General features: G+C 38.2%; 1 protein-coding gene across 5 annotated transcripts in view; it reads right to left on the bottom strand.

The window, feature by feature from the left end:
* LOC140487047 (semaphorin-4D-like) overlaps positions 1-19,455 on the bottom strand; it is a 251,700-nt gene that overhangs the window by 37,084 nt on the left and 195,161 nt on the right. For 3 of the 5 annotated variants that reach the window (XM_072586473.1, XM_072586491.1, XM_072586482.1), the window contains exon 15: positions 15,423-17,366. In XM_072586473.1, coding sequence (XP_072442574.1) covers positions 16,441-17,366 — 926 coding nt within the window. In that variant the 3' untranslated portion in view covers positions 15,423-16,440. Of the gene's footprint in view, positions 1-14,699; positions 14,823-15,422; positions 17,367-19,455 lie in introns of those variants that run through there. The other 2 variants (XM_072586500.1, XM_072586508.1) reach the window with 2 other exon arrangements.

Here is a 19,455-nt window from a genome sequence, read left to right on the forward strand (position 1 = left end):
TTTACCTAGAGAGTGGTGGGGGTATGGAATGCGCTGCCTGTGGGAGTGGCAGAGTCAGAATCATTGGTGACCTTTAAGCGACAACTGGATAGGTACATGGATGGGTGCTTAAACTAGGACAAATGTTTGGTACAACATCGTGGGCCGAAGGGCCTGTTCTGTTCTGTATTGTTCTATGTTCTATTCAGGGAAGGCTCTTTTAGATTGGAAAATAGCTACTGTCACTCCTTTACCCAAAAAGGGAACAAAGCAAAAAAGCAGGAAACTACAGGCCAGTTAGTTGAACATCTGCCAAATGGAAAATATTAGGGGCTACTATTAAAGATCTTATAACAGAAAGCTTGGATAAGTTTAATGTAATCAGACACAGCAAACATACGTTTTTTCCAAAAGGAAATCATGTTCTCAGACGGCATGGTGGCTCAGTGGTTAGCACTACTGACTTATTATTGCCTGGGACGCAGGTTCAATTTCACCCACAGGCAACTGTGTGGATTTTGCATATTCTGGTTCCTTCAGTTTCCTCCCACAACCCAAAGATTTGCAGGTTGGTGTATTGGCCATGCTAAATTGTCCCATCGTGTGCAGGGCTATGTAAGTTAGGTGAATTAGCATGGGAAAGGCAGGGTTGTGTGGATACTTTTCAGAGGGTCAGTGTGGACTCAATGTGCCAAATGGCCTGCTTCCACACAGTAGGGATTTTCTCTGTTTAACTTATTTATTGGAGTTCTTTCAAGAAGTAACTTTTACTGTATATTGCGAAGTTGGCATGTAAAAATGGTAAAATGGGGGAAAACATTGCATGGTCCCTTTAAAAGGTGGTATTCTTTTTGGTGCTTAGAGTTAAAATGGATGTCTGAACAGCAGTTAAAGTGCAGCTGCACAGATTGAAACGTTTTGTATCGAACAGTCAAGCAGCATTATTACCAAAACAAGTCTTTTAAATTTAGCCAATTAACTTACACCAAGCACTTACAGATTGAAAGACAATGAAATTTAAATCTGGTGTTGACAACCTTGAATCAATCCAGTTGTAAAGAAATTACTATGTTAGCACAGGTATAAAGACAGGAGAAATTGGACACAGAGGGGAGAGCCAACTGCCATCTGAGAAATAAATACCAAGCACTCAAGAACATTCCAGATCTCAGGGGAAAAAAAGCACAATCTATTCATAAAGATACCCTGCACTCTTAGACAATACTCCTGACACCAGAAGTCAACAGACAGAGGTGTTCAAAACAGAAAAAGTTAGAGAAGACGTCAGAGAAGGCATTTCAGACAGAGGAAAATGACAGAGGCGGTTTGTGAAAAGATAAGCAGAAAGGGTGAGGAACATTTCGGAAGACACATTGTGAGAGCTTTGAGAGATTAAGTTTTAATTTATTGTTTTCTTACTTGGATTTATACAAGTGGGACTTGTATTTATTCTAACCGCATACTATTAGAATCTTGTTTTATTCTGGAATAGGTAGTTAAAGAGGGATTGTTCGGTTTGTTAGTAATTCTATTTAATTTGTTCACTGTTTGAGTTAGATAAATTAATAGTTACTTGTTAATTACAGAGTGGGTCAAAGGATTCCATTTCATTTAACCACTCCTTTATAACAGATTGAAGGTAAGAAGTGGGTTATACCACTTTTCATACCTCTTATCAGATTATGAGGCAAGGTAAGCTTCTCTGGCTGATTCGATTTTAATTATCAGAGAGAGATGTCAACCTCTTTTGTAAAATGTAGATAAGGAGGAACCGGTGGATGTATTGTATACAGATTTTCTAAGGGCATATGATAAGGTGTCAAGTCGGGTAGAATTGATCAGGGTAGTGCATTGATGTTGTCTACATTGATTTTAGAAAGGTATGTGTCAAGGTCCCATACAGCAGACTGGTTAAAAAAGAATAAATGTCCATGGAATATAGGGTGATGCACCAAAATCAATTGAAAGTTGGCTTAGTAACAGGGAACAAAGGGTAATGGTACAATCAATTGCATTCCTTGTGAATGGGTGGAGTTCACTTTGGGAAATTTGCAATGACACTGCCTAGTGGATAGTGTAGAGCTATAAGCTGTAAGCTCCAAAATTATAGAGATGGATTGGTGGAGTAAGCAGGTAAGTGGCCAATTGAATTCAACTCTGCTAACTATGAGATAATGTATTCAGGGAGGTCAAACTGCAAAAGGGAATTCACAATAAAGGGAATATACTGAAAGGGGTAGATGAATTGAACAATCATGATGTACAAATGCACCAGGTCCCTGGAGTCGGCAGTACAGGCAGATAATGTTGTAAAGACGACATATGGACTGCTCTCCATCATTGGTTGAGGTAGAGAACACAAAAGTAGGGATATAATGATAAAACAGTAATTTAAAACTGAGGTCATTGTAATTGCTCTGGAGAGTGTGCAGAGATTTACTAGAATGTTGCCAAGGCTGGAGAACTACGAGAAGACATTGGCGAGGTTGGGGTTGTTTTCCTTGGAACAGAGAAGGCTAAAGGTGATACAATTGAGGTATTCAAAACTGAGAGGGGTACAGATAGAGTAGACAGGAGGAAACAGAGTTTAAAGACCAGGAGTCAGAGATTCAAACTAAGTCACAGAAGGATTAGAGAGGATGCGAGGAAAAAACTTTTTTTTTAAAAACAGAGGGTGGTGGGTGTCTGGAATTCACTGCCCGAGTTTGTAGTGGTGACAGAGATCCTAAACTCTTTTAACAAGTACCTGTGATCTGTACCTTAAGTGCTGAAAACTGCAAGGCCATGGGCCATGTGCAGGAAGCTGGGATTAGAATGAGCATCTGGGTGTCTTTGTGTTGGCGGAAACAAAAAAATGGCTGAATGGACCCTTCTGCACTGAATCATTTCCATGGTTCTGAAAGTTATTGCGGAAAATAAAAACCCATGGTATTGGTTGTAACACAATAACAGATAGAAGATAGCTTATTAACAGGAATCACAGAGTAGGAACAAATGCATCTTTTCAGGCTGGCAGGATGTCATGAATGGTGTGCAACTGGGATGTGAGCTGGAGCTTCAACTCTTTACAATTTATATCAATAATTTGGAGAAATGACTAAAGGTATAGTAGCTGAATTTGGTGATGGCACAAAAATAGATAGGAACACATGTTGTGTAGAGGACATTAGGTGCCTACAAAGGGAAACAGATAGATTGAGTAAGCAAAGATCTAGCAAATGGAATATAATGTGGGAAAGAATGAAAAAAAAGCATATTAGACAAATGGTGAGAGGTTGCAGAGTTCTGAGATCAAAGTATCCTAGTACACAAATCACAGGTTACTATGCAATTAGATTAGATTACTTAGTGTGGAAACAGGCCCTTCGGCCCAACAAGTCCACACCGCCCCACCGAAGCGCAACCCACCCATACATTTACCCCTTACCTAACACTACGGGCAATTTAGCCAATTTAGCCAATTCACCTGACCTGCACATCTTTGGACTGTGGGAGGAAACTGGAGCACCCGGAGGAAACCCACGCAGACACGGGGAGAACGTGCAAACTCCACACAATCAGTCGCCTGAGGCAGGAATTGAACCAAGGTCTCTGGCACTGTGAGGCAGCAGTGCTAACCACTGTGCCACCGTGCTGCCCTATCTTGAAAGTGAGTAGAATGTTATGTCTTATTGCAAGGAAAATGAAATGCAATAGGGCACAGGGCATTGGTGAAACTGCATCCGAAGTACTGTGTACAATGCTGTCACAGTACTGATGGAAGGATATGAATACATTCACAGCAGTTCAAAAAAAGGGTTTCTAGACTAATACTTGGATTGCCTAATGAGGAAAGGCTAGACATGCTAGGCCTGTATCTTCTGGAGTTTGAAAAATCAGAGGTGATTTAATCGAAACATACATGATCCTGAAGGGACCTGAATGGATGGATGTCAAAATAATGTTTTCTGTAGTGGGACAATGTAGAATGAGGGGTAATAGTTTCAAAATAAGGGGTCACCCATTTAAGACATAGATGAGAGAAACAAAATTCCCTCAGAAAATTGAGTATCTTTGGAACTCCCTCAAAAGGGCAGTGGATGCAGAAATGTTTAAATATTTACAGGTAAATACATTCTAAATGTCAAGGGATGACAAATGTTTGGGATATGCAAGAATGTAGATTTGAAGTTAAAATCAGATCAACCATGAATGGCATATCAGATTCAAAAGGCTGAGCGGCCTAATTTTGTTCATATTTCATTTATTGCCTCCTTGGGATATTTCATAGTTGTACTCAACTTCAGTACTTCTGCATTTGATCTGTTAGATGCCAGCCAATTCAGTTATACAATTATATTTCACAATAATGTGATTTCAGATGCTATAGCATCTTTTTGTGAGGTCCTACCTGGCTAATGGTAATGGGGTATCATTTTTCAAATAAGATTGCTGTTGCAAAGTGACTCTTGATCCATTCTGTCTGATTTCCAATCCAATGTACATAAAGGGCCCAGAACCGTAACTTCCAATTTTGAATTTTGTTTTAAGCCTATTTATGACAATGTTTTCAAATGCACTGGTCCCACCTCAACAAGAAAATAACCTACATGGATGGGAGACCAAAACTAGAGAACATACATTTAAAAAGTGAGAGGAGAAAGAGTTAAAAGGGATCTATGGGGCAACGTTTTCACACACGGTAGTGTGTTTATGGAATGAGTTGCCAAAGGAAATGGTAGAGGGAGGTACAATTACAACATTTAAAAGACATTTGGACAGATACATGAATAGGAAAGGTTTAGAAGGATATGGGTCAAGCACAGGTAAATAGGTCTAATTCAGTTTGGGATACCTGGTTGGCATGGACGAGTTAGACCCAAGCTTGTAACCTTGCAGTTCTTGTTGGTTTCTGTGCTGGATCATTCTATGACTCTATAAAAGACGCCTGAAAGCTGCCCCTCATGCAAGTGAAATGTGACAGGGGCTGCTTTTAACTGAAGACAGCCCAATTTTAATAATAATATGGAGGTGCCGGTGTTGGACTGGGGTGGACAAAGTCATACACCACCAGGTTATCGTCCAACAGGTTTGTCTTAAATCGAAAGTTTTTGTAGTGCTGCTCCTTAGTCAGGTGAAGTGGAAGGAAAGCACACAGGCGTAGATTATTTTTGATTTTTAATTAATCGGTTCATAGATCATCCCTTCGGCTGTTTATTCACATTGCTTGACACTTATGATCACCTGCAAAGACTTATTACTCAGTCTGTCAATATTCCACTCACACTATTTGTACTTACCTGTTGACACTCTTAATTACCTGGATTTATCTTGCTATTATCTCTCTGCCTATATATTCTGTGCCTGTGCACTTTGTCTGAATGAAGGAGCAGCGCTCTGAAAGTTTGAGATTTCAAATAAACCTGATGGACTATAGCCTGGTGTTGTGCGACTTCCAAATGTAATAAGACAGGCCTTACTGAGATGTACCAAACTCTAGGGGGCATAGATGTACTTAATGGCATAAATTATGTTCCCACAGCACTTGGTGCCTATTTTGGATCTTCCCTCTGGAGCTGATCTCACTGCAGACATGCAGTTTAAAATCAACTGATCTATACTCCCAAACATTTGCTGCTAATAAAACCAAGAAAATTTCAAAAACTACTTTTACATCGTGGTGTAAACGCATACCTTTTTTACTTCTTGGTCCCTCACAGTTTCTTCAAAACCTCATGCCACTAGCCCTGCTTTAGCCTTAAAACATCCAATCAGGAAAACCTAAGCAATTACGTTTGTTGTTCCTTTCTGGCAACTCTTTGTACACCCAAACCTTTACACAACTGTAACATTCTTGTTTAGCATCTTTTGTTAACTTGTCTCTAGTTTGGTCATGGTCACTGATACTTCACGATCACATGGTTTGTCCTAGATTTCTTTGTTTTGTTGAACTATGTACTCTCGTCTGTCTTCTTTTTCTTTCTGGACTGCTACTGCTTGATCTCCCCCTCCTTCAATGGTTAGTGATTTCTTTCTATGGGCATGTTCACTCCCAAATCTACTCTGAGGTGACACTATCTACATACAATGCATTCCAATGTTCCAAAAAATTGTTGCCATTTCCCAAGCTGTAACTTGATTGCGTAAATTTAAATTTCACAGATTTTCCAAAATATTATCATTTTCTTCATCCAGCAGCTCACCACCACCTTCACCAGGGCAGGCAATAAATACTGGCCAGCCAACACTACTCTCATCCAGTGGATGAATAAAAATAAAACTTAATGCTTTGAATCATACCCAAAACATTGATTACCTACACCTTGAGCATTTCTGGAATTCTTTTTCTATTGTAAATCCCAAATTCTCTTCAATACTCAAAATTAGTCAATAGCTTTTCTATCCTCATTTCTTTTGGTTGTAGCTCTCCTTTCACATTGTCACCTGCAAAATGTATATAGATGGTTTTGAAAATTTGTCCACACAATGTTTTCAATTTCCAGTTGTAGATTGCTTCCTTGGTGTTACAGATGGAAAGGTTGGCTTTCTAAATCTGTTTATCTGTAAATTTATTCCTGTCAAAACTATCAGTCTGCCCTTATTGAATTGTGCCAACTTATCAGATAACTTATCACCACAGATTGGTGAATTTTCAAACTTATACTTCAAGACTGCAGAAGTTACAGAATTCCATTATGTGTTCTTCCATGGTACTATCCTCAGTTTATCTAAATTTTGTCAAAATCTGACCATGCCCTTTAAGCGATCAATAAATTATCTTATTTATGAGTTTTATTCATGGAAGTACACAATCGTCCAAACATACATCAGTGCTCAAATCATCAGGCTCAAAATCCCTAAAAAAAACCTTTGCTTCTTATCCTGTTATAGTAATGGAAGAGATAAGACCATACAGTGTTTCCTGTTTGTTACTCAGGTCCACATTGTAACTTCTTTTTCCTCTGCTCATACCCCTAACATTATATTTTGACTCAATTACCCTCTACTACCAATACTGTACGCTAGAATTTAACCATGTCAGAACTTAGGAATTAGGAAAGACAGCAGGCAATCCAACTCTTGAGCCCACTCTACCATTTAACATGATCATGGCTGATCTTTTCCTGGTCTCAACCCCACTCTCCTGTTTGCTCCCTTTATCCCATTTTTCACCAGAAACATATCCATTTTTTGAATCTGTTAAGTGATTCTGCCTCCACTGCACTCTGGGACGGTGGGTTCAACAGATTAACAACCAGAGAAGTACCTCCTTATCTCAGTTTTGAACCTCTCTCCCCTCTGCATCTATGACCTCTATCTTTAAAAGTTCATACTTTTAGCGAGACCTTTATTTTGGTTTACCACATTCACGAAACTCACTCCACCAATTACTATCTCTCCAGGTTTCTACCAGCAATTCACACCCAAGTAACCTTGAATCAATGTATCCATCATCTGAACCCCTATTCCACTAGGTCTCGGGCATTCCATCTGATCATGTTTGATTACAAAATGAATACCTGTATTAATCAAAATGTACAAGCGGATATGGCAGAGGAATGGTTATGGTTCTGGATTATTAATGCATCACTGAATTTGTGAAGTTGAGCTGAAGTCTTGTCATTTTGAGGTTAGTACAAAACGAAATAATCCAGCAAAATGTTTAAAACATGTTTTTAATGTTTTTCTGAACAGGAACTCACCTCCATTATAGTCTGATCACACCACATCGTCGATTCTCAACACCTACTAATTTGAAGGCCTAGAACCAAACACTTGCCATGAATGTGATTACATAAGTAGTGTTGATTGCATAAACTTTGTTAGCACTACCCATACCCTGTTCAGAAACCCAAAGTAAGAAAAATAACTTGAATAGAGTGTCCAGTTAAGTTTCAAATTCTTTTGCGATTGGATGTTGCATCTTATACTGGATGTTGTAATTATGTCTCAAGCTATCAAAGAATCCCACAGTACAGATAGCAGGTTACAAGTCATACATGCCACCCAGAACCATCCACCCAACTTTATCCCTGTAATCCCACAACTACCATGACTAATCCATTTAACCAACATATGCCTGGATATGACGGGGCAATTTAGTGTAGCCAATCCACCTAACCTGCACATCTTTAGGCTACTGGAGGAAACCGGAGCATCTGGTAGAAATCTATACAGACATGGGAAGAACATGCAAACTCAACACAGTCACTGAAAGCAAGAATTGAACCCAAGTCCCTTGCACTGAGAGTCAGTACTGCTAACCACTGTACCACCATGTCGCCTTAGGTTGTGAATACAGTAGCACCTCGACATACGAACGACCCCATTCATGAACAAATCGGTTTACGAATAGGATTGTACGTAAAATTTTGCTTCAACGTATGTACGAAATTCAAGGTACGAACGCAAAAAGTCAGTGTGCGACCAGGTGGTTTCATTGTTCTGCTTTGCTACCCGCTTATTGAATGCAAAAGCTCTTGGGCCCCACGTGATCTCATTCAGTTCGTCTTTGGCACGTGCGCTGTGAACAGCCGTCCAAGCATTTTTACGCTAACCGAACAATGGGATAAATTGATTCAGTTCGCAAACTTTTCGGAACGGATTAAGTTCGTAAGTTGAGGCGCTACTGTAATGTCTATGTTCATTGCTGTTCAGGTAACTGCACAAGAACTAGGTTGGTTTCACAGATGCCTGACTTTTTTTTAAAAAGTCAACTCTGCCCCAGATTTTCCATCGTTCAGACAGTCATTTGTCCTGAGTAGATGGGAGTCGTGCATGGGAACCCATGGGGAGCAGATTCTAAAGGAATTGCCCTGGAATTCAAAGATTTCACAGGTAAATTCCTTTCTGACTGGAACCACCGAAAGTCTCTATTTAAATCAAAGGATATGTTGGGGTCCGCTGAAATGAAGTAAATAATCATGCAGGAAAAGCTAGACTATCAAATATATCGCCCTGGTTCCTTATAACTACTTAAATGATCAGCCATCCTTAACAAAACCACACCTGCCCCCACCCCACCCCAACATCTCCATCTTTGGAACCTGTTATTAGTGGTGTGTCACAGGGATTAGTCCTGGGGCCACGATTATTTACAACATATATTAGTAACTTTGCTGAGGAAGATAGCCAAGTTTTGCTAAATTTATACAAGACTATAGCTGGAATAGCGAGAACCTTATTTAATACAAGAAAACTGATATTGCAGGCAGACCAGAGAAAGTTCACTCGACTGATACCAGGTATGGAAGAAATGTCTTACGAGAAGTGTTTGAGTACATTGGATCAGTACTCATTGGAAAATAGAAGAATAGAGGGGACACCTTATTCAAGCAAACAGAGGACTTGACAGGGTAGATATGGAAAGGTTGCTTTCCTTTCTGAAGGCTCTAGGAGCAGATGGCACATATTTAAGGCAAAGATGAGGAAATTCTTTTCTCTCAGAGGGTTGTGAATCTGTTGAAATCTTTACCAGAGAGGGCAGTTGAGGCTGGGTTATTAAATATATTCAAAGTTGAGATAAACAGATTTCTAATCAGTCAGTGAACTAAGGATTATGAGAAAAAAAAGCAGGAAAGTGGAATTGAGGATTATCAGATCAACCACAATCTTATTGAATGGTGGAGTAGAGTTGATGGGCTGAATGGTCTACTTCTGCTGATTCTTCTTACTAACTGGCATTCTATCCCCACCAACTCAGCCAGCTGGCACCCTGCCATCTCAGCACCCTAACATATACTTACCATAGAAGCTTTCAAAGCAGTTGTCTGGGCATTAAACATTTCAGAATACAGACAGCTGATTGCTGTAGAAAAGGGATGTGGTTTGCTTTGCTCTGACAGATAAGGAATATGGAGGAACTGACTGAATGCAAGAATGGCTTTGCACCACTGAAGCTCTGAAAGGATACACAGCAGAAATGTAAAGCTTTCTCATAAAAATAGAGCAACAACCTGCATAAGATTGCCTCCCTTTGGAAAACTGTAACTTAATTGGAAACTAAAAGTTTTAAACTACAGATAATATTAATAAAAATACTACAATTCATAGTCAAACATTTTGGACTGTCGATGAGTAATGAGGGTCTGGAGATGAGGCACTAAGCCTGCCAAGCTAACAGTAGGTTTACCATTCATAACAACATATTACGTCATTGCCAAGATGACATAAAATCCAGGCATGGAGATGCAAAAGGAGAAAATCTAAATAAAAAGCAGAAACTCTTCACATATTGACTTTCAAACAGGTCATGGTGAGCATCTTTGGAAATTTCTCACTTTACAAAAAGCAAACTAATTCATCAACAGTCCTCAGAAGTCAAATAAGGTTTTGCAATATGCATTGCTGCAAACTTAGGATCAGATCTTAACTTTAAACACAGTCCATTTTTAACAACTTATTTTGAATTAATATGTGAACTAACCACAATATATTCCATGCACCTGACATACAAGCTCACTTGCACTTGCTCCTAAAAGATTTTGCTTCTTAAGAATTAGCTCATTAAATGATGACATATGATTCGATACTCAGTGGAGAAATAAATGAAGCTTAGACCAATGGAAAAAGCATGTCAATTGGGTCAAATGGTCTTTTCTAATTACTTTTTTGGAACTCACAGCAAAACAACTGATGAATTAATTCAAGTGCAATGCAGGACGATTGTCCACATTGAATCAATCACGAACAATTTCAAACATATTACTGTCAATAGATAAATTAAGAGATTAGCCAATAAGGGGAGATTTTGATTTCAATGTATGCCATTTTTAATGACGCAAGCAAAGTGCAGAACTACATGTAGCCAGCAAAGTTCTTGCTGATCGTAACATATTCCACTTTAAATCCATTCTTCTGCTAAATTAACAAATATTGGCTTTGCACTTTTGAGATCAGATGGTCAAATGCATTTCAAAATATTATTACCAGGCAGCAAATACATCATAAAATGCACGGTAGGTGTAGTAGTAAGGAAATTGGACTTTATGTCATAGTCAATTAGAATGCTATTGAAGAAAACATGACAAAGTCATGCTCCATAGTTCAGGTGCTGGTCAATGTGCCAAGGCTACTTAAACTAGGCACCTAAATTAAACTCTCTCCCCACAATCCTATGGATGGATTTCATAAAAATTGCAGTATTAGTATTATTACATTGTAAGTATGATATGCTACATTACCCGTTTCTTGGTTCAATGTTTTATGGATTATAGGAGTAGGAAATGGAAGTCACAATATTGTACCTACAGTGTTAAAATGTGGAGATAAGGTGCTCTAAGGCTTAAGTTGATATGGTAATTCCATTGCTTTTAGACTAAAATAATTTGAACAAAAAAGTCACAGAAAGATTTCATCCTAAAGTTGAATCGGAACCTGGGTTGCATAATACACTTGATCGCAGGAACAAAGTGGGATGCAGAAATACAAATTTTGGCAATTCAAAGAATGCAGATCTGGAGTGGGAGGACTTTTAGATCTTAACTGGACATAATAAGCCATTAGTATTGCTGGAGACCAAAGACCAAATAACTAAACCATCTTCCCACCATCATCTAACACATGGGACTATCACCACTATCATCACAGAAATCATCGAAACCCTCCAGTGTGGAAGCAGGCCATTTGGCCCATCGAGTCTGCACCGACCCTCCAAACAGCCTACCACCTAACTCACACCCCTACCCATGTGACCCTGCATTTCCCATGGCTAATCCACAATGCCTACACATCCCTGGATACTATGGGACAATTTATCATTATCAATCCATCTAACCTGCACAACTTTGGACTGTAGGAGGAAAATGGAGCATCTGGAGGAGACCCACGCAGACACAGGGAGAATGTGCAAACTCCATACAAATACATTGCTCAAGTGATGGGTGTCTACATATCCTGGGAGTTGGAATTGGGGGGGGGGGGGGGGTGGGGGGGGGAATCGGACCCAAGTTTCTATTGCTGTGATGCAGCAGTGCTAACACTGAGCCACCACCCAGGCCTAATAATTTAACAGAAAAATCTGGCAATAATTTGCAATAGAAAATATCTGCATTCAAAACACAAATCATTATTTATTAACTGAATGTTAAAGGACAACACAATATTAATTCTACCGAAAGCAGATGGTTTCAGAGTGCCTCAGGTTATCCTCCCAATGATAGTTCTTCTAAGCTGCAGGTGACATCATTTCAGAAACTCGGTTCAGAGATATACTATATTAAACAAAGTTGTACAGTAGACACCCATACCCGCAGGGGATACGGTCCAAGACCTACCGTGGAAGTCTGAAACCACAGATAGGTATGAACCCATTCTTTTAAATGGGAAATGTATCTTCCCGGAAGTCTCCTGGTCCCTGGTTCTGGAACGTCCCCTTTTTCTCTGTTTTGGGCCGCAGTAAACTGTAGATAACTGAAACTGCAGAAACCGGACCCAAGGATACAGGGGTCACCCTGTATTGAAAGTCAACCTATGGCTTACCTAACACTACAACTTCCTTAGCAAACTTTTCCTTCTCCACTGCTATAATTTTAGCTGAAAACCTGCCTATATGTGCAAGCAGATTTCTGAAGTTCAGCCAAGGCTACAATCACTGAGTGAGAGATGTCCCAAGGAAACTCATCTCTTAATCTATTATTGGAAAGTGATAATATATTAGTTTCAACGTAAGAAACTTGAGATTTGTCACTCAAGAATGATATACAGTATACCAAATCCAAATTACATAAGATTTGCATCATTTAACAAATATGTCAGCTGATGCTTGACTACTTCATGGGGGATCAATTTAGTAAAATGATGTAAGGGAAGGTAAGAGCAGGAGGTAACTGAATGCAAGAAAACATTGTTTTTCATCTAATTGTACCTGACTAAGGTTTGAAAACACAGCTATGAACACAGGAGCATGCTGGACCACATTAGTTGAAGTAATTATACAAATATTTGTAGCAGTAACAGGCCATTGCTCAAGTGATGGGTGCCTATGTATCCAAGCTTTGCATGTAGTTAATTCAATGGTGATTCAGTTTTACTTAACATTAACAAATGTGTCCTCTCCTTAGTCATAAAATCCATTTATGGGACCATGAAGTATTTTTGCACCCTCTCTAAAACAATTGTTCCAAATTCACATTTAGTCATTTGAACTAACTCTCAACAGAAAATGAATTCACAGTACTCTAGCTATTAATCTATTGCACTTATATTGATCAATTTCCAGTGCCCATAAGGTCTGTTGTCAACTACTTTGTCTCCAAAGGTTTCACCTGATCATTCAGCACTGAGCAGGATAACGTGGGCCACTGATTAGATTACTTAGTGTGGAAACAGGCCCTTCGGCCCAACAAGTCCACACTGACCCTCCAAACAGCAACCCGCCCAGACCTATTCCCCTACATTTACCCCTTCACCTAACACTATGGGCAATTTAGCATGCCAATTCACCTAACCTGCACATTTTTGGACTGTGGGAGGAAACCAACACAGTCACGGGGAGAATGTGCAAACTCCACACAGACAGTTGCCTGAGGCGGGAATTGAACCGAGGTCTCTGGCGCTGTGAGGCAGCAGTGCTAACCACTGTGCCTCCGTCAAACTAACTTCCTGTACAAAAGGAACTCCTATCTTCTTTCTTATTTTTTGGTAACTGTTCTTCCTTTCCAATCAAAAAGCATAGTACCAGGAAATACATTATATCACTCTGCCTCTAAAAGTAAGATAAAAACATCAAATTCAGTTTTGAAAGCAAGTTTTTTTAATATGAAAAAAGTCAACAAGTAGCAGAGGTAAAGGATTTTCATATTCAGCCAGAACATGCACAATTAAGTAACTATTGAGTGAATTAAATTGATTTTATTTAAAGATAGTATATATTTGAAACCACATTGAGTGTCAATCTTGATAACGACAAAGTTTCAAATTTAAATCTCTCAGTAACTATTTCTGTGCTCTTAATAGACAGTAATCTCATCATCAGAGATTAATATGCTTTGTCAGATAGCCAGCCAACCACAAACAAACAAACAAACAAACAAATCTTCTTTGGGGCTTCTCCTACTTCATCGCTAAAGCTCCAGCTGAAATAATCCCATTTACATATGTAAGCAGATATCCAGAGTTCAACCAAGGCTACGTTGACTGAATGAGAGAAGTCCCAAGGAAATTTACTCCATATTCTATTAATAGCATGTAATACTAAATGGGTTACAATTTGAGTAATTTTGGAAGTGTGCAATAAAAAATACCATTCAACGATGAGATGTACTAGAAATATCACAATTACGTAATATTGCAACATTTTGAACAATGGTCACAATACATGCACATTTATACCTGCAAAGTACAGTGGATTGTTGATTTAAGTTTTATTGTGCAAATCTCTGTAAAAACGTACTATTTCAGCTTATAATCAAAAGTAATTAATACACATATCCACTTAATAAAAAAACCATAGTACCACATATAACAAGTTATTAGCTAAGTGAAAGATATAAAAATGAAAAAGTCTTTCTAGGTCCCAGATAAACTCTGTTTACATTATCATAAAAGTACAAAGATTCTAACAGGATATCAGGGACTGGCTTTGAACTTAGAGAAGTCTACACAATTCCAATATTACCACATGTAAAACATTCTTCCTTGGTAAAGAAGAGGCAAGTTGCTTCAATGCAATTAAGGTTTGCCTCTATCCCGCTTCCACTTAATAAAAAGTTAATTACTCCTGTTAGCAGATGGTCACTCACCAATAGCTTGACAGAAGAGGTGAACAGATCCAGGGCTACACATATTAAGTATCTGGTCGCTCAGCAGTGGTGGTAACAGTTGAACCACTGTACTGTCTGCACTGGACCAATCATGAGAAGACCCTTCAGGTGGGGTAATAGCAAAGGGAAAAGATGGACCAGGCCCAAAAGGTGGAGGAGGGACCGACAGGAGTGAAAGGTAAAACAGGAGAAGCTGTGAGACAGAAAGGTACAAACCGAACAGAGTTCTAAAGACACAAACAAGATTGATCATGCATTAAAAGGGATAAAAAAGAAAGGGCGATAGATTGAGTCAGGCAAAGTAGTAGTGGTATTTAAAAGGACTGCATAAACTTTTGGCGTTGCAAGGCAGATGCAGAAAAACACACAAGGCTCAATTAAATTTTCAGTGGTTTAAAATATTTCTGTACAGGACATTTTTGCTGGCTTTAACTTTTTACACAATTAAAAATGAAATTTTACACACTATTTCCTTTATGACTTGTACCACTAAATGTACCACACAGAATGCTCATTTCCCTAGAATTTAGCTCTATATAAAACCTTTTGAGACTTTTTTTCTTGAATAAAGTAATTTCAAAAGGAACATGTCTTTGCTTGTATACACAGTAGCAAATAAAGATGCCAGAAAACAGAATGAAATGACTTGTCATGCATAAACTTAAAAATGTTGTGGCAATGACAGATTAAAAAGCCAGTTAATTGCACCAGTGGGTCTTGTTCTAAGTAGCAGTTCAGTAGGTTACTAAAATGACTGAACATCTATAGCAGCAAAACACAGGTTCCCATGTTGGCTTTTTTAGTCTTACCAAAGTTCACTGGATCAGCTTTTTAAAAATCCAGTCTCAACCATCAATGACTTCACAGCTGTAAGAATTCATTCCTTCCAACAATGTAGCCATACAATATATTATAATGTGTCCACAGCATACGATTTTGTCCCATGCCACACTGGTTGAAAAAATTAATCTCTATGGCAATGTGGCTACAGTTGGTTGTGTGTTTGGCTGAGCATCAAAAGTCTTCCACAAGTATGAAAAGTCTTGGCAACTAAGCACTCTATTGTGGCATGGCTCAGCAACAGCATATTAAAAATGTTCGTTTTCCCTTTTAAAATGTTTCACCACTCAATCACATTTTTATGGACCCCATGTTTTACTGTAGCATACACATATTGTAAACTAAAGCTATCTAAAGTTTGTACAACACACAGCCTTTTGGCAAGAGACAAGCTAAAGAAAACATATATCTACTGTTCATTGTTTGATCCCTGAGTTGCTGTACAGTGTTAGCATAAACAAAAGCATCAACCTACATTAGATGCAGCAACAAAATACAATAATTTCTAACAGAATATTACTCCAGATTTTCAGTGCAATACAAAATACCATATATACAGTATATGCAAAAAAAAAGATTTATGCTCCAATTTGGACAGCACTTTTGAGATTTACCAATTTGATAAATTATTAATTTCCAATTTGGAATGAAATTCAAAATGACCTGTATACTGAGCACATGAAAACAATAGAGATTGCTGAATATAATGCAGGTTGAATGTGAGATTGATATTCACTTTTAACATCATTTACCAAGAAGTACGCTTATCTAATAAAAACCTTTTAAAGTTTTACATGATTTTATCTTTTTTTCTAACTTTCTGTACTCACGCTTGCAACCAGCTGAACTTCAATAAACCTATGAGAAATACAAAAATATGCTAGCAAAGACTCTGAACTTCCTCATCAATGAATTTAATGTCAGGAATATCTGCATCTTTCTCTGCATCAATCGAACTAATGGAGTGGTTTTCTTGGATTTGCTTGAGCTCTTGAGCTTTCTCTGAACTTGGAATTTTGCCATTCCCACAGTCTGATTCTGTTTCATAACCCTTGTCACCAGCAGGAATCTGCTCACTACCTTGATTCTCTGAATTGATTTTCACTGCCTGGTGCTTTACCAGCTCCTCAGACACATCATAATCAAATTCTGGTTTCTTTTCATTACTGACTATACACAGGCGTAGTTTCAGGCAAGGACCTGGCAAGTATTTCATGTAACAATTGTAACAAATTAGGATTAGGAAAAGAAGTGTAATCACTACAAGTAAAGATAATAAAACTCGATCATTACTTTCCGCAGTTGAAGGCTCACTAATAGCTTGAGTGTCTACTACTGAATTTGGAATTGGAGAGGCTGAGAATGGGGAGACTGAAGTGTATGGCACAGTTGATGTGAACGTATCGGTTTGAATCTGGGGTGTGAGTGTATTAGGAGATCTCTGTTCTTGATCTGTGCTGGTCTGAGTTGTTGCAGAATTACCTTCCATTTTGGCAAAGGGTGTAGTTGGGGAGGTTGTTACAACTTTAGATGGACCCTCTACGATCAGAAAATACTTTTGCACCAGCTGTTCATACAGGCGTCCCTTCATAGATTCTACTGCCCAGCAATCATAGGTACCAGAATCATCTTCATTTACAGAGAAAATCAGCAAATTATTTTGAACAAGTCGGTATTTTGGATTCTCACTGAGAGCATTGTTATTTAACTTCCATATAATTTTAGCCAGTTTAGACATGGGTAAGCATTTCAATTCTTTAAATCCTCCTGGATCCACATGATGTTCTTCAGATATTGCAGATTCCACTATAAAATACAACAAAGAAGAAATAACGCATATTTAATTAACATGGTAAGGTCAAATTGCTTTCTTAAAAGTACAGTCACAAAGGACAATTTGAATATTCAAAATTTATGTGGAGCTCCAACCATGAACAATACACACCAAAAATTTGGCTTAAAGATTTCCAGTTTTGTGTATTTATAAATAAGAATTTAGAGTTTTTCATTTTTTATTATAATCAAATAAATTGCATTATGGCTAATTATAAATTGAAATCAAACTATTATATTAAGCATATTTATTGTCATGTTCATCCAACAAATACCTTAAATGAGCTGCGAACTTAAAATATGAAGATTTGCAAGATTTTAAAGTGTCCATCACACACAACAGTTTCTCTTCCTTTCCTCACCTCCTTCATCATAATCTATTTTTCATTCTCAAGACTTGTACCTAGGGATCACTGCATAAAGTTTAGTCAAGACAGGGAGTAGAGACTTTGAAATGACCGTGGAATGAGAATTCTATATTCAAATATTCAAAGATAGTGTTTCAATCACTGTATATTTGCATTTGACAAATCACCAATTTTTTTTGGCCATTACGCTAATAAAAATTCAAGTATTTTACTAATTGCGACGAGTCTACTTTCCATATTCAAAAACATCAAAATAGACACTCCTTGTTAGATTACTCCAGCTATGTTATATGCCTATATATGTATGATATTTGTTTTAAATAATGACAAACTTGAATTTTTCTTGATAGTAGTTCTGCTAGTGGACCATATTTTTATGTTTCACCAGTGAGATATGATTTGAACACAGATTTTAGGTGATAATGAACAAAAAGTCCTTTTCTTTAATCAGTGAAAAATTTCTAACGTGTTTTTTTATTTTGTAAGGGAGAGTCCACCTTTCAGTTATTCCCAAACTATACACAAACCGTAACTGAATGGTCTAGTTATTCCAGAGTCTTCACAAATCATTACTCTGAAATTGGCTAGTCAGAGTTTGAATGCAATCTGGGCATCAGTTTAATACCAGATTTTCCAATTGGAAAACTAATTAGTCCACAGGCAGTCAGAACTACATTTGAAACTCGGGGTTTGGATTCAATACCACATTTATGAAAGCCAATTGTCCACCATGAGAGGAGTAGACTCCACAAACATCCCAATTTTGAATAATGACAAAACCCAGTCCTTCAAGTGGATAATTTGTATCAGTCTCCTCCTGTAGTCCCCAACATCAGAGTTGAGAATATTCAGCCACATGATATCAAGAACAATATGAACTTATTTGGACATAGCCAAAATTATGGGTTCTGATCATATTGTCAGTAGCAAACAGAGATTCACACTACGGAAATAGCTGTGCCCTAAACTAATCTGCAACATCTACAACACTATCATCTACCCTAAAACATGGAAAATTGTCAAGGTATGTCCTATCTGAAAAAGTAAGACAAATCTCTCAAACATCAGCAAATGATGGAAGAAAAAAGTGTTTCCGAGTGGCACTTACAATAATGTGCTCAAGAATGTGCACTTGAGTTCCTCAAGAATTTTTTAGCTGTCAATCTCATTGTAACTTTGGTCCAAAATATAAACAAAAAAGTTGCATTCCAGAGATGAGTTACAACCAAGTCAAAAATCAACTGACTGTGGTATCGTGGAGCTTACCAAAACTGAAGTCAATAGGAATTGGGGACACCATCATCAACGGTTGGAGACATAACTACCACAAAAGAAGTCATTTGTGGCTTTTCAGAAGCCAATCACCTCGGGCCCAGGAAATTGCTACAGTGGTCCCTCAGGTCAATGCTCTAGGTCCAATTGTCTTCAATGACCTTCACTCTAACAATTTCACAACTGGGAATGCCTACTGATTATCAGAGTGTTCAGTTCCATTTGCAACTATTCATACACAACAAGATGTGACCAACATTCAGGGCTGTTGAGGTAAGCAGTGCTCCCCAAATTGTGTTTTTCTTCTGCATGGACCTGCAAGGTTTGAGCACACAGCAATGTCTAGAACTGGAAAACAATGCCATGATCAGGGGCTGCATGCCAATTTCCATGCATGGAATGTAGGACAGGCTGCACATATA

The sequence above is a fragment of the Chiloscyllium punctatum genome, chromosome 2, assembly GCF_047496795.1.
Source record: "Chiloscyllium punctatum isolate Juve2018m chromosome 2, sChiPun1.3, whole genome shotgun sequence".
Lineage (NCBI taxonomy): Eukaryota > Metazoa > Chordata > Chondrichthyes > Orectolobiformes > Hemiscylliidae > Chiloscyllium > Chiloscyllium punctatum.